Source organism: Corapipo altera, unplaced genomic scaffold (genome assembly GCF_003945725.1).
Source record: "Corapipo altera isolate COAL_440 unplaced genomic scaffold, ASM394572v1 98, whole genome shotgun sequence".
NCBI classification, from domain to species: Eukaryota; Metazoa; Chordata; class Aves; order Passeriformes; family Pipridae; genus Corapipo; species Corapipo altera.
Window position 1 is genome coordinate 3,749,566 of NW_020884914.1, and position 13,388 is coordinate 3,762,953.

Genomic DNA, 13,388 nt, shown 5'->3' on the forward strand with positions numbered 1-13,388 from the left:
TCTACTGACAGAGGATCTTGATTCCTCTGTATTTTTAATAAAATGAGCCACAGGGTATTGCCATATACCCTTCAGTATAACTGTAAACCAATTAAAACACGTACCTAATCTATCCACTCAGTTCCTTAACCTAAAACCTTTTCTTGTTGTAAGTGTACCTGTCAGCTTGCATGAATCATGGAAAATACAGGACTGTAGAAAGTCCTCATCTTTATCAAAGTACTGTATAGGCTGCTGATGACTTAGTTTCCCTCCCACCCCTTTCTGGGGTCTCTGCTGCTTGGGCAGCATTTCCTTCAGACACATCACACTGCTCACTATAGGAGCAGAAGGGCACCCACAGCATTTGGGGACAAGGTGTTCACTGCTGAGACTGCTTGGAAGTAACTGCTGCTATTTAAACTCAATCCTGTTTTAATCCAAATTAATTTGTATGCACTGACGAGCAGTGGGAATTTTCCTTGTATTTTTTCTGCCTTATAATTAGGCTTTTACTGGACACGGTTGGGCAATGTCCTGGTCTCCATTAACCACCAGATCACTCCAGTATGTGGGCACTCCTCTGCAGCCTCCAAGGGTGTAATGTTTGTACCGTAATCCCCCGTGTTGACATGTCACATGCATGTTGCAACTCCTCTGAGTTTGTGTTAATTGAAATACCAGTATTAATTGTGGAAAGTTAGTCATGCAAACTAAGCTGGAAGGGGAAGCTCTTGGAACCTGCTGTTTTGTAACTGCATGTGTTTTGTAAGAGCTTAACTCCGTGACGCAGGAGGAGCGCTGGGATGCTCTGCGGGGCTGGAGCCCTGTGTGCACCGGGGGCCAAGTGCCAGAAAGTGCTTTGGGAGGAAGCTGCAGGTAGGAGCAGTGCTGTGCCTGGTGCTCATCAGTCTCAGAGAGGTGCCAGGGAGCTGCTGTAGAACTGGGGGCACCCTTGGGAGCCAAGCACCCTCAGATCCTCACCTTGAACAGGGCAAGGTAGTGCAGGGAGCAGAGGGTCCCAGTGGCTTCACTCTCTCAGCAAATGAGAGCAAGGGGCCATGTTTTTGCTCCTGCTGAGAAGAGTTTGTAGGAGTCAGCAGAAGGGCAGGTGAAGCTGAGGAGTTTATTTGCACAGCTTCCTTAGGAGAAGGAAAGAAATGCAGCTGCGCAGAATAAATTTGGAAACCAGGACATTTGAAAGTGAGTCATTTAAAAAGAGTTTATGGTTGTGTTTCTGAATCCAGGGAAAGTCCAGAAAACAATCAAAATTTCAGGTGTCCACATTCCTTTTAGAGGCTGAAATGAAAGAGTGAACTGGCAGCAAAACCCATCTGAAAGTGGCTGCTCTTGGGGTAAAGGAACCTTGCTCTCTCTTTGAGGAAAGACCTCGTTTTCCAGGCAAGTGTAACTAGTGCTGTCCTGTTCATGGACCATTGTGGTACCTTCTGAAAGAAGCTCCTCCAGACTAAGGAGGCCAGAAGGAGCATTTCCTTCAGAGCAGTGTTCCCTAGGGACAAGCTCTGTACCTGCTCACTGGAGGTGTTGCAGTTTGTTGTGTGAAAAAGAAACTGTTAATAGACAGATTTCTTGGAGTCTGTCTATCCATTTGCCATATCCATTTGGACTTCTTTTTCCAGGAATTTGCATTAATTAAAAATGAGACAGGATTTATGTGATAGCATTGTGCTGGTCAGAATGGATAACTTCCCCAAAACTGCTATTTTTAGGGTATTTTTAGAGGTATGGAGTAGACTTAAAGATGAATAGGATGTATACATATATAGAGAAATTATGATGGTATTTATATACCTCCAACCTTAATAACTTCAGTAGGGTTTTTTTTGTTATATTTCATGGAGAATTTCAGAAATTCCTCCTGCATGTATTGTACTCTTTGTAGTTCACTTGTTACAGGTGCTTTGTAGGTCACCTATTACAGATGACATTTTGGGGTCTCCTTCTGTATACATTGGCCAATTGTTCTCAAAAAACCATGGTAAAAAAAGATATTTTTGCCTTGAAATGTTAAATTAGTCTATGATGCCACGCATGATTTATTTATATTTTAGTTCAGAGCATTCCTAAACATAAAAATTAAAAAAAAATCATGTTGGAAAAAGATAATGATGGATGTTGAAATATGGGAAGTTCAGTAAGTTGAAGGGTGATGTGGCACATGGTTGGAGTTTCCTAAAGAGCCTGAAAACATCACCACCTTACGTCATGATACATTAATTCTGTAAATACCCACAGGCAAATGTTTTGCTGGCTCAAGCAGAAGAGAGATACTGTCTGTACTGTCCCTCATGTTTGGCATAGCTGGAATCTCACATTGCTGGAGCTTTCAGAAGCTCTGGTTTGCTGCTGTGAAGTGCTAGCTGCCTTCACAAGGACAGCAGGAGGCTCCTGGGGAGCTCAGGGCAGGGAGCACCTCTAGTGCTCTCTGAGGTTCTTGGGATGCCTTCCTTGCCATGGCAAAGTGGAGAGTGCTGGCTGGACTGGAGAGATGGGGGTGACTCATGGAAGCAGGCTTGAGAGGTGGTGGGCTTGTGAGAGATGTAAGAAAGTGGGTTTGTTCAGCTGGTCACAAGGAGGGGAAGGAATTCATGGGTGCTGAGAAGGGACAGGTAGGCAGCTGTCTGAGTCCCAGGGTCAGTTCAGGACCCAGGAGAGCATCTGGAAAGCATCTTTGAAGACTGCCAGTAACTGCATTTGGAAGGCAAAGCATTCATGAAGAGGAAGGCTGGGAGAGTCGGGGCCCAGGTTTTGGTTTGGTGTGACTGTTTGCTGTGAGGTTCCCGCGCCAACACTGCCCAGCTTCTGAGTGCCTCTGGCTGTGCCTGCAAGCTGGGGAGAGCTCTGCTCCTTCAGAAGGGATGTGAACGTCAAGAAGTGGCCATACCAGCACAAACCAAAATAGCCAAACTCCACCTTTGCCTTTGAAAAGGCTCAGATGTAGTGTTGCAGGAGCCGGGAGCTGCTGACATCCCGCTCTACACACACCATAAAACTTGGCCATTCAGTCTCCAGTCCTTTTCACTGTGTCTGATTTTTGCAACCCTCAGAGAAGCCCAAGAGGCAAAGGGATGTGCCAGTGCCCTCACCCCTGCAGTGATACAACATATGTGCCAGTACAGAGTGCAGCTGAGCTGCAGTGGAGCCACAGGCTTCCTCTGGCTGCTGGTCTGCCTGCCCTTCTCTCCGAGCTGCCCTCGCTGGCTGTGCTGGGTGTGAAGTGAGTGTGAAGTGAAGCCTGGCTGCTGTGGCTGCCTCCAGCTGTGAGCACTTGTGTCAGCTCTCCCCCAGCTCTGATCACGGTTTAGGACTCGTGTTATAGAAATTATGAGAGTCGAGGCTATTCATCTACCTTGGCTGTGGGCAGGGAACAAAAAGGGTATTTGTACAATGAAATGGTACCGAATGTTCTGCATCACTGTGTTATTTTATGTTTACAGGGCAAAGGGCACAAAAATAATACAAATGGGAACAATAACGTACGTTAGCACTCTTCTAACTCCATTTAGACTTCTTTATTTGTAAATATTTTTGTGGTTCATCTGTGTTTTAAAGAAAGGAGGGAAAATTCTCCTTCCTCTCTACCCTTGTTTGAGGAAGGGGATGGGCAGTACTTTGTGGTTGTGTTGCAGTGGATGGGTGAATGCTTTGCATTTTGCTTGTCACCTGACAAAGCTGGTTTATATTTAGATGAGGAGAGAAAGCCTGTGATTCTGAAAGCTGCATTTTCACTTGTGCAGAGGCCAGACCATGTGTGCTGAGTTATCAGAATAAGGTTTTAATTGTTTGCTCTTAGTTTTCCTGTGACTTATTAGGGCTATAGTCCTCGTATGTCAAACATACATTCCTTGAAAGCAAAGCACCCAAAGGAGAGGTCTTTAGAAAGCCCAGGAGACTTTCTCAGTACCAGCCAGCACAGGAGGCCTCTTTGGAGGAAGAGGAAATTTGGAAAATTCCAACCCATTGGTGTTATCATCTCGGTCTCAGCTGAACACTGTGCTGTGACACTGAGCAGGGCATTAGCTCATGGGTGACAAATGCCATCCATATTTGAAATGACTTCCTTAAAGCTGGGGTTTTGTTCTCAGCTGAGTTGTTGCTCTTGAGAACAGTGTGGAAAGCTCAAGCTGGTACAGGAGGGAACATGACTATCCACTTCTATCTTCTCAGCACCCCGAGCAATTAAAGACAAAAGCCTTTGTTCCCTGGTGACTTCATTCTTAAGAGGCCCTTTTAATTTTAGTCCTTAGTTTCAGGAAGAAATAATATGAATTTGTCATTGACAAGAAGGCTGCATCTCTCAAATGGCATGTGAAGGATCTTCTCCATAATTCATGGGCTGGGTTGCGTGGGTGTCAAAAGGAGGGTGCATAATGGATGTGAGAGATTTAAGTTCAATTAAACCATTGGTCTTAAAAGCAACTTTTCTTGCCTTCATGATATTTTCTTGACCCAGATCGCCACATTTTTTTTGCTAACTCATCCAGATAACCAGATATTTTTAGTCTTCTTAAGTAAGAGTGTAGTGGGTTATTGGTTATTTTTGTACATCTTATTCTCCTTCCAGTGTGGATGGGGACTTGTATAGTAATAACAGAGCAGTGCTGATTGATTCCTCTTATTTTTTGTCACTGCTGCACCTGTAAGTCATGCATTTATCTGCATAGAAGTGCTGCTGTTCCTCATCTTTCTCTTTTCATGGATTCTGGGAGTTCTGCTTGTTGTGTGATGAGACACATATTGTTGGTGGTGTGCTGAGAAGGGGATCTTCTCCCTCCTCTGCTGTAGGACCTGAATAAGAGAAACCTGGGGCTGCAGGGGGCCTGAATGCAGATCTGGACTATTGGCTTCCCAGTTCCAGGGAGATTGTAGCAGATTCAGACCTACCAAGGGAGATTGCTGGGTGTGCCAGATCCCTCCGGGTGGGAGGGGTCACCTCTTCATGGTCATCCACTACCTCCCAGCTTTGTCTGTGTTCCTGTCCTTGGCAGAGTAAATTACCTGTCTGACTCAGTCTGAACTGAATTAAGGAGCACTTACATGACTCTCTTCTTGCAGTCAGGCTGAAGGTGTTACGAGCTGGCAGAGCTGTGTTAATTGGTGATGGCACCAGGAAACCAACCTCCAGCAGTGGAGGTGCAGCCTTTATCTCAGCATTTCCTCTTCAAGTGATTCGTGCTTGTAATGTGTGCAGATGCAGGAGGCTCCTCTGTGCTGTCAGTGGTCAAACCCCACCGGTCTGGGAGCTGTGTGGGGCACACCAGTACCTCGTGCTGGGGCTGAGCTCTACATCAGGAGCCGTTGCCCGTGGGTGAGGCAGGAGTAAGCAAATACGTTAATTGTGGAGTAATCTGTTTTCAGTGGAGCTTCCTAGTACAGCTGACAAAAGCTGTGACATTTAAAAACAAATAAATTTTAAAAACCATGAACTCACTGATACAGAGCAGGAGCTTTTGGTGCAACTGTGTCCGTGTGTACGTCGGCAGGAAGTGAGTCATGTTCTTACAAAACCATCATCTGAAGAATTTGTGACTTTTATGACAATTCCCATTTTGGGCTAAGTTAGATCTCTTCCTCTCCCCAGGCTTTTCCCAGGCATCAGGAATGTCTTCTGAGCCCACTTCATCCGCCTCCCAGCAGTCCCCTGCCTCTCCACCCTCTCCCGGCTCTCTCCGTCTGCCCGAGAGCCGCAGGGCGAGGGACCGCTCCCCGTCGCCCATGAGGTACCTCATCCCCAGCCCGCTGCCCACCCGACGGACCAGGACGTTTTCTGCGTGAGTACGGGGAAACCTGCCTTTCACAGACACAAACAAACCACTGCCCTCGGGCAGAACGATCAGGGAAGGCAGTCGGGGGGATGGGGGAGGTGGTTGTTTGCATCTAGAAGATGCTCTGGTATTTTACTGTTGTCTCTTCTCCAAAAAATTCTGATGCCACTAGACTTTCAGTCCAAATCTCCTGTAGTTTTTCAGTGCTCTGGTTTGGTAAAGGATGTTCAAAGCCTCTTGCACTCTTTAAGATCGAAGTTTTACAGGGAGGGGAAAGTATACTGAGAATTTTCAAAACATAGTTCTTATCCGAAGCTTTGTTTCACTTCAGACATTGGGTTGTGGCTCTTGGGACAGGTTCCTGTTGGTGTTTCTTCATTAGATCCAGACCCTTTTTTGTCATGACCTCTCTCTTCACTGCCCCTGAAGCACTGGATCAGACCCCACTGGAAGTTTTAGTTCTTTTACTCCTGACACCTCATCCAGGTTACATTTTAGGGATGCTCCATCAGTTTCCAGAGGAAAGTGCTTCCTTGTTTCCTTTTCCTGTCCATCTTTCATAGATCCATTTTAAGATTGTTCAAACAGACCTGTAAAAGAATATGTCAGTTTTCAAGGTATGAACCCTGATCTCTGTCTCTGAGGATTTCTTCAATGAGATTTTCCATAAAATGAGATGAGATTTGTTGCATTTGAGGTAGTGATCCAGCTGAGCTGCCTCCCCCTGAGCTTTCCTGTGGCCCCGTGGTGCTGTGCAGGGTCCAGGAAGTCCTCTCTGAAGGGGACTCCTCCAACAGCAGCAGAGGATGGTTTTGCAAGGTTTGGCCATTGCAGAGAATTCCCAGTGCCTGTGATGGCCCTCCCAGCGAGGGGCTGACCTGCAGAAGGCAATGTGGGCTTCTTTGTTAATCTCTGAACCTTTGAATCGGGGTCTGAGGGCATTATGTGGAGCTGTGGTCAATCCTTGCAGTTCAGGCAGTCTGTGTAAGGGAGGTCTGGCAGTGCTGAGTGAAGCACTGTAGCAGTAAGAGCTCAACCCCACAACCAGCCTGCTTTGTGCTGCTTTATCTGGATGGAGTTTTTTCTGGTGGCTTTTTCCTTTTTGATTTTGCAGTGTTACCCAGCTCTTTTCTTTCGGAGTGATCCATGTGGATTTAAATAATAATCTCAGTGATGCTCCATATTATTACTTCTGTATTTAAAATGAGGCAGAAAGTATCAGCAGCAGCAGAAGAAAAGTTTATATGTTGTCAGTTCCAAAAGCCTTCAAATGCCCTGAAATTTCTAATGGAAGTAGATTGCTAAAAGGAACATAATTGACTTAATAATTGGGGTTGCCCTTGAAAAGCAAGTCCAAGCTAGCTTGTCTCAGTGCTGTGTTAATAATGAACTCTTTGTAAGTCTTCTCAGCTGTTAATCTTAGTCTGGTTTTTACAAAATGAAAGAATTTATTATTTGGCTTCCGCAGTTCTTTAATCATTAATTAGTGTAGGATTCTTGCTGTATTTGTTTGCCCTGAAAATCAAAATAGCTCTGAATTTTTTTGTGTGTGTCCTCCTTAAACGAGGGGAGCTCTAGGTGAGCTCTGGCCCCACAGTTGTATAGAAAAGATGAATATGACAGACAGTAGCTTATTATTCAGTGGGATTATTTAATTTTGGTTCATTGGAAGTGTGGGGCCTCATCCCTCACAGTGCTTTATCTCCTTGAAAGATGCAATTGAACTTTAATGGCTTGTTTAGGACAGCGAGTGCTTTTCTGTGTAATAAGCACTTGTGAGGTCAGGTGCTCTGACAGCTTTATAGAGCTGGAAATGAAGTGATTTACTGGAGATTTCTCTTTAGCACTTTTAACTGTATTTTTTTAGCATTAGTTTGACTTAAGGAACAGAGCTTACTACTTTTTTTGTTAACAGTTTTATTTAAACTTTATTTAAACAAATTTGAACGTTTGGGAAAGTGATGTCAAAGTCACCATGATGCACGTAACCAAATGGCAGCACAGTCACTTACTGAGGCAGAAGAATTGTACCAAAATCCTCCTCTCACATGGGAGCAACCTACTGATACTCATGGCATGAGAAAGTCCTGATCTAGTAACTCCTCAGTGTAGACTCTGTAAGATGTCTAAAACAGTTGGCTTCATTAAGGAAAGTGTTTGAGCGAGTTTGGATCCCTGGAGGTTCCACTCGGTGTGTTTGATGGGGAAAAGAATTTAATCACACACTTTTTAGGGTGGGTCATTGTTCACGCAAGTCCCTTTTCTTGATGGCAGTGAGTCATCCTAAAGCTCAGTCTGCAAATCTCATTTTAAAATACAGGTCCTGTGACAGTGGAGGAGGAGTTCAGCCTGGAGTCTTGGTGTTATGCACACCAGTTTGGCTTCACAGCCTGCTGAAGTCACTGGGAAGTGAAATACTGGCTTCAGTGCATCCTAGTCTGGCAGGATCTGAGTGGGGTGTGTGTACACACTATACATCTCTGTGCACTGTGCTCTCTCCATCCTACATGCACACACTGACTGTCAAATATGTGAAAGCACAACACTCTGGGGCACACTGGTACTCCCAAACTCAGGAAGGGTGGGAGAGGTGCACACTTAGTGTGGTGTCTGAAAGAAAATGTGGCACAGCGACAGAGTAGGTGAACTCAAGATGGCAACTGATGGACTATAGTGCAAGGAAACACCTTCCTCATCTTTATCTCCCTTAAAAAGGCCACAGGCAAAGCATGTGCAGCGTATGAAAATGAGTATTGAGCAGTTCCTGCAGAGGAATTTGCTCACTGGGAGCGTTTGGCCCGTTGTGCCCTTTTGCCTGTTTGCTCTGGCTGACACACCTGGAGCCGTGCTTGGTGTCTGTGCTCAGCAATAACCTCCTCTTCCTGTGCTTCCTCCTGCAGGACCGTGAGGGCATCGGAGGGTCCCATCTACAAAGGTGTCTGTAAGTGCTTCTGTCGCTCCAAAGGCCATGGTTTCATCACCCCTGCAGATGGAGGACCAGACATCTTCGTACACATCTCGGAGTAAGTTGTCTAGGTGACCAGGGGAGGCTGGAACTTTGATTTGCCTTAGTTGTGGAGTGCATTTGACACTTGGGATACAAGATTGATTTATAATCTGTCACCCTTACCCCAGCAAAGAGGGGTTATGCAGATGTTACTGACGGCAATAGGTTGTGCTGCTCTTTTCCTGTGTTATTATAACTATGTTGAGTTAAAAACTAGAAGATGATCCTGGCAAATCTCTTGCAATAAGCTTTGCAGTTTTGCCCAGACCCAGAAACTTCCATTTACCTGAAGCAAATAATCTATGTGGTATCCACTTTTAATGTAAAGTCTTATAACACTGAAAGCTCATTACTTTTACTTTGCACTGCTGGTACCATTATTAAACTAAAGGTTAATTGCCTCTATTGTTGGGAAAAGTCACACTTTATTACTTCCTTGAATTTATCTAGCTTCAGTTGTGAGAAGTTTGTAGCTAAAGCTTGCTCTGTTAAAGATTTCATTGGTACTTCTGCTTTTTTGTCTTGAGACAAAAGTTCAGTTCACACTGAGAACCATCACCTAAATTTGCCTTTTGATAAACTAAGCAGATAAAGCTTTTTAAGTTCCTCACTGAGAATTTTTCCCCAGTCTAAACCAGTCTTTTCAGTCTCTCTTCTAAGTATGCTATAGAATTTAAGTATAATTTTAAGACCATACACTGTACACATGCTTTCAGTATACGGAGGTAAAATCTCCTGCAGAGTCCTGCTCTGTTTCTCCTTCTGCACATCCCATAATCGCATTAGCCCTCTTATCCCTGCTCTTTGCATAGTTGCTTACCTGCTCTGACCTCATCATCCCTTGCAGTGTCAAAGTTTGGTGCATTCCTGACAGGAGTGTTTGCATTCCTGTTTCTCGGATGCACGAATTCTGGCGTGGTTGCAGTGCAGCACATCTCACCTGGACAGGCCCAGCCTGCCCAGGGAGCCAGAGCACACTCCCTGACTGCACTGTCCTTGTCATTTGTTGCTTGGATAATCTGCCAGGTTTAATGGATCATTTTTATATTTGTTTCTAGATTGAGATGTTGACCGGTGTTGGGGCTAAAACTGGTCTCTGAGGGTGTATAATAACATTACTCAATCTTTATTCTCCAATAACCTCTTTTAGACCTATCACCAGTTTTATTCTACCTGTTGTTTACAACGTGGAAGCTGTGAAATCCTTATTTGTTGTTCAGAGTGGTTATCCAGTCAACAAAAGTCGTACCAAACTTACATTGGCCCAGCTGTCTTTCCTGCTTGTGTGTGCAGCACGGGTCTTTGGAAGAGCACACTGGCCTCCCTCCAGGTTTCTGGAATGTTACTGCACGTTGGGGAGCCAAAACTTTGTAGGGCTTGTGGGTGTAAATGGGCTGAGTGGTCTGACTTACGTGTTCAACCCAAGGAAATGTCATGTAATATCTTCTCTTTCTTTTTTCTGATGCAAATGCACAATTTCTCCTCATTTCCTGAATGACTTAAAAATAGCATTTCCTATGTCACAATTAAAAAATTTAACTGTGAACGTCTAGTCTGACCTATAGAGTTACTGATCAGCAGGGGTTTAGTTAAAACAGCCCTCTCATAGAAACATGAATTTTCAGCCTTCTAATGAATTCCTTTTAAAGAACTGTCTATTTTCAGTCCTGAGTTTTTTTTCTCTGTACGTTTTCTCTTCCAATTAGTTCAGTAAAATTTTCTTCAGTTATGTGAAATTAACCCTTTTAAAACCCTTTTGATTGGGGTTGCCCTTTTGTTTGTCTGTACAAAATGTGAACTGATCTTTCAAGGGTTTCCATCCTGTGGCCCAGCACATCTTTCTCTCTGGGCCCAAACCCAGAACTTGATTCTGGGTACACAGTCCCCCCCAGACTGCTTTAATTCTTAGAAACTCCACTGGTGGTTTTTCTCTTTGGCTGAATAACACTCCCATATGTCTCCTGTGCTGAAATTCTGTGTGACATTATGAGAGTAATTTTGTCTGCTGTGATTTTTGGTGATCTGTGCGAGAGGCCCCCTCTCACAGGAGTCCCCTCTCGTGGGCTGTGCTGGTTGGAGTATTGATCCCATATGCTTTCAAAATGCTTTGACTGTGAGCCATCAATAAGCTAGATTTGAGTAACTGTGCCCCAAATGTGGTGTGCCACCCTCCCCTTCCTTCCACCCACTCCATCTGCCCTAAAGCACTATTGAACGGGTCTCCAAGGCTGTAAAAGTTTACGGGCAACCACAGTTCTTGATGTATTTTCAGCGGGTTTGTTTTGCTGACGCACAGAGGTTCTGTGCTCACTGTCACCCTCACCCTGCCTGTGCCCTCAGAGCAACCCTCTGTGGGAAAGCTGGAGTAGATAAAGGCTGAGAAAGGGGGAGCTGCTGTGTGGGTGATGGGCCCTGGCCCCTCAGGTACAGCCTTCAGCCTGAGCTCTGGCTCCCCAGCTCACACCCCAGTGCTCTCCCCACTGGACCAGGTTACCTCTCTTCTTTTTCAGTTGTGTTGTTTCAATCCAATGCTCACGTGGGTGGGGAACAGTCCCCCTGTGCTGTGCTGCATCTGCTGTGGTCTTCCTGCAGTGCAGCTCTCTTCAAGTTCACTGTAGGTGAGAAGGTTGGAGGGGATCCTCTCTGATCTGTTTGCTGCTGGGAGGCACCTGTGCCTTTCTGGCAGGTGTTTTACCCAACCCACCATTAACAATTCCAGTGCTGGGCATCCAGTGCCTCCCTGGGCAGTCCCCTGTCATTAACAGACCTGGCTCTTTGTTGTTTCTCTGTTTAACTGACATCTTGGCTTCCAGTATGGCCCTTCACTTCTTCCTTCTCCCCAGCAGGTAAATGGTGCCTTTCTTCTTCAAGCTTATTTCTGCGTTCAGAGTGTTTTCCTTGCTCTTTCAGAAACGTTTTAGCAAGGTTAGTTAATATGGATTTTGTAGGACTAAAGTGTTTTGTGTTTTTTGCAACTTCTATAGGTCAGTGCTTCTCCTTTGAAGTCAACAGGATTTTTTCCATTGAACCAGGACTGGGCCACTGTTTTAAATGTATCATGAGTAGGTACTGTTTCAGAGCTTCAGTTCAAAAATAGCTGATGTTTCTGCCTCAACCTGTTAGTGAAAAGTGCTATTATTGAAGTACTGAAGGTTTCAGCACATTGTGTTCTTTAATTACTCTGAGTATATTTGAGTTGTTGGAAACAGCTTTTAGTGCTGGAGGGTGATGGTATCACTGTCTTGATTCTGATGCAAGGCAGCACTGGAAGGACAAATTAGTAATGCCTTTCATTTCAGTTTATTTCACAGTGAATTAGAAAGATTGCTCTTTATTAATGGGAATTGCTTTTTGCAGCAGTATTTTTGTCACCAGCACTGTGGCTCAGGGGACTCCAAGGACTCTGATTTGCGTAGTGTGAATTTTGAGATCCTTCTTATGTTAATCAACTGATTCTCTTCTACCTGTTGTACTCAGTTATACCTGAATGTGAGAGATGTCTGTTCACTGTCTCAGTGTAGTGTAGGCATCTAGTTGTGAAATGAAAGCAGATTGTTTCTCTGGAATCAGTTCTTCCCGAAAGCTGGGATTTCAGGAACGGGGATAAAATGGTTTTGCCAGTTTGGATTTGGGAAGATACACTGTTCCTTTGTGTTCATCATTAAGCTGTGATGATTAGTGAAGGTTTTGAGCACTGGAACCAGCTGCCTATCTTGCAGATTAATATGATTATAAACATAAACACTTAATTTGAGGAATTATTTTCTTTCCTAAGCTCTGGGGAGCTGTAAGGTTATACTTCAGTGAGTGTCTTCCATAAGATGGGATGTCTGTTTCCTGTAAGTTTCCCTTTATTTTTACAAGATAATAACACTTACCATGGCATTTCCATAAGTGAGCATTAGCCCAAAAATAAGGTCAAATATATGTGACATTCAAAAGCTTCACTTGGTGTCTGCAAAATTTTCAATTTCAGTATCTGTGGAAGAGATTAAGGTGAATGTGGACATGTTCTATGAGTTGAACTTGTAGCAAAGCTGCTTTACTGTGTTGAACTTGAGGTAGGAATACAGAATCAAAGAATTGTTAAGGTTGGAAAGGACCTCTGGAGATCATCCAGTCCAGCCCCCCTGCCAAGGCAGGGTCACCTGGAGCAGGTGACACAAGAACATGTCCAGGTGGGTTTGGAATGTCTCCAGAGAGGGAGACTCCTCAGCCTCACTGGGCAACTGTTACAGTGCTCTGGCCTCCTCAATATAAGGAAATTCTTCCCCATGTTGAAATGGAACTTCTTGTGTTTAGTTTGTGGCCATTGCTCCTTGTCCTGTCACTGGGCACCACTGAAAAGAGCCTACCAGCATCCTCTTGGCATTGTGTGCATTGATGAGATCCCTTCTCAGTTCTCCCTGAGATGCTTCAAGCCCTTAATCATCTTTGTGCCCTCTGCTGGACCCTCCCCAGTAGCTCCTTGTCTTTTTTGTGCTGAGGAGCCCAGAACTGGGCACAGTACTCCAGATGTGGAGTTCTTGTTGCAGAACTGCCCTCTAGGAGGTCACCCTCAACCTGTACTGGTACTAGGGGTTATTCCTCCTCAGGTGCAGGACCCTACACTTATA

At 44.8% G+C, this 13,388-nt stretch overlaps 1 protein-coding gene across 2 annotated transcripts in view; it reads left to right on the plus strand.

The window, feature by feature from the left end:
* Window positions 1–13,388, plus strand: part of CARHSP1 (calcium regulated heat stable protein 1) — a 36,958-nt gene that overhangs the window by 13,996 nt on the left and 9,574 nt on the right. For both annotated transcript variants that reach the window (XM_027655067.1, XM_027655068.1), the window contains exons 2-3: window positions 5,582–5,771; window positions 8,666–8,788. In XM_027655067.1, the coding sequence (XP_027510868.1) occupies window positions 5,602–5,771; window positions 8,666–8,788 (293 nt within the window). In that variant the 5' untranslated portion in view covers window positions 5,582–5,601. The remainder of the gene's footprint in view (window positions 1–5,581; window positions 5,772–8,665; window positions 8,789–13,388) is intronic.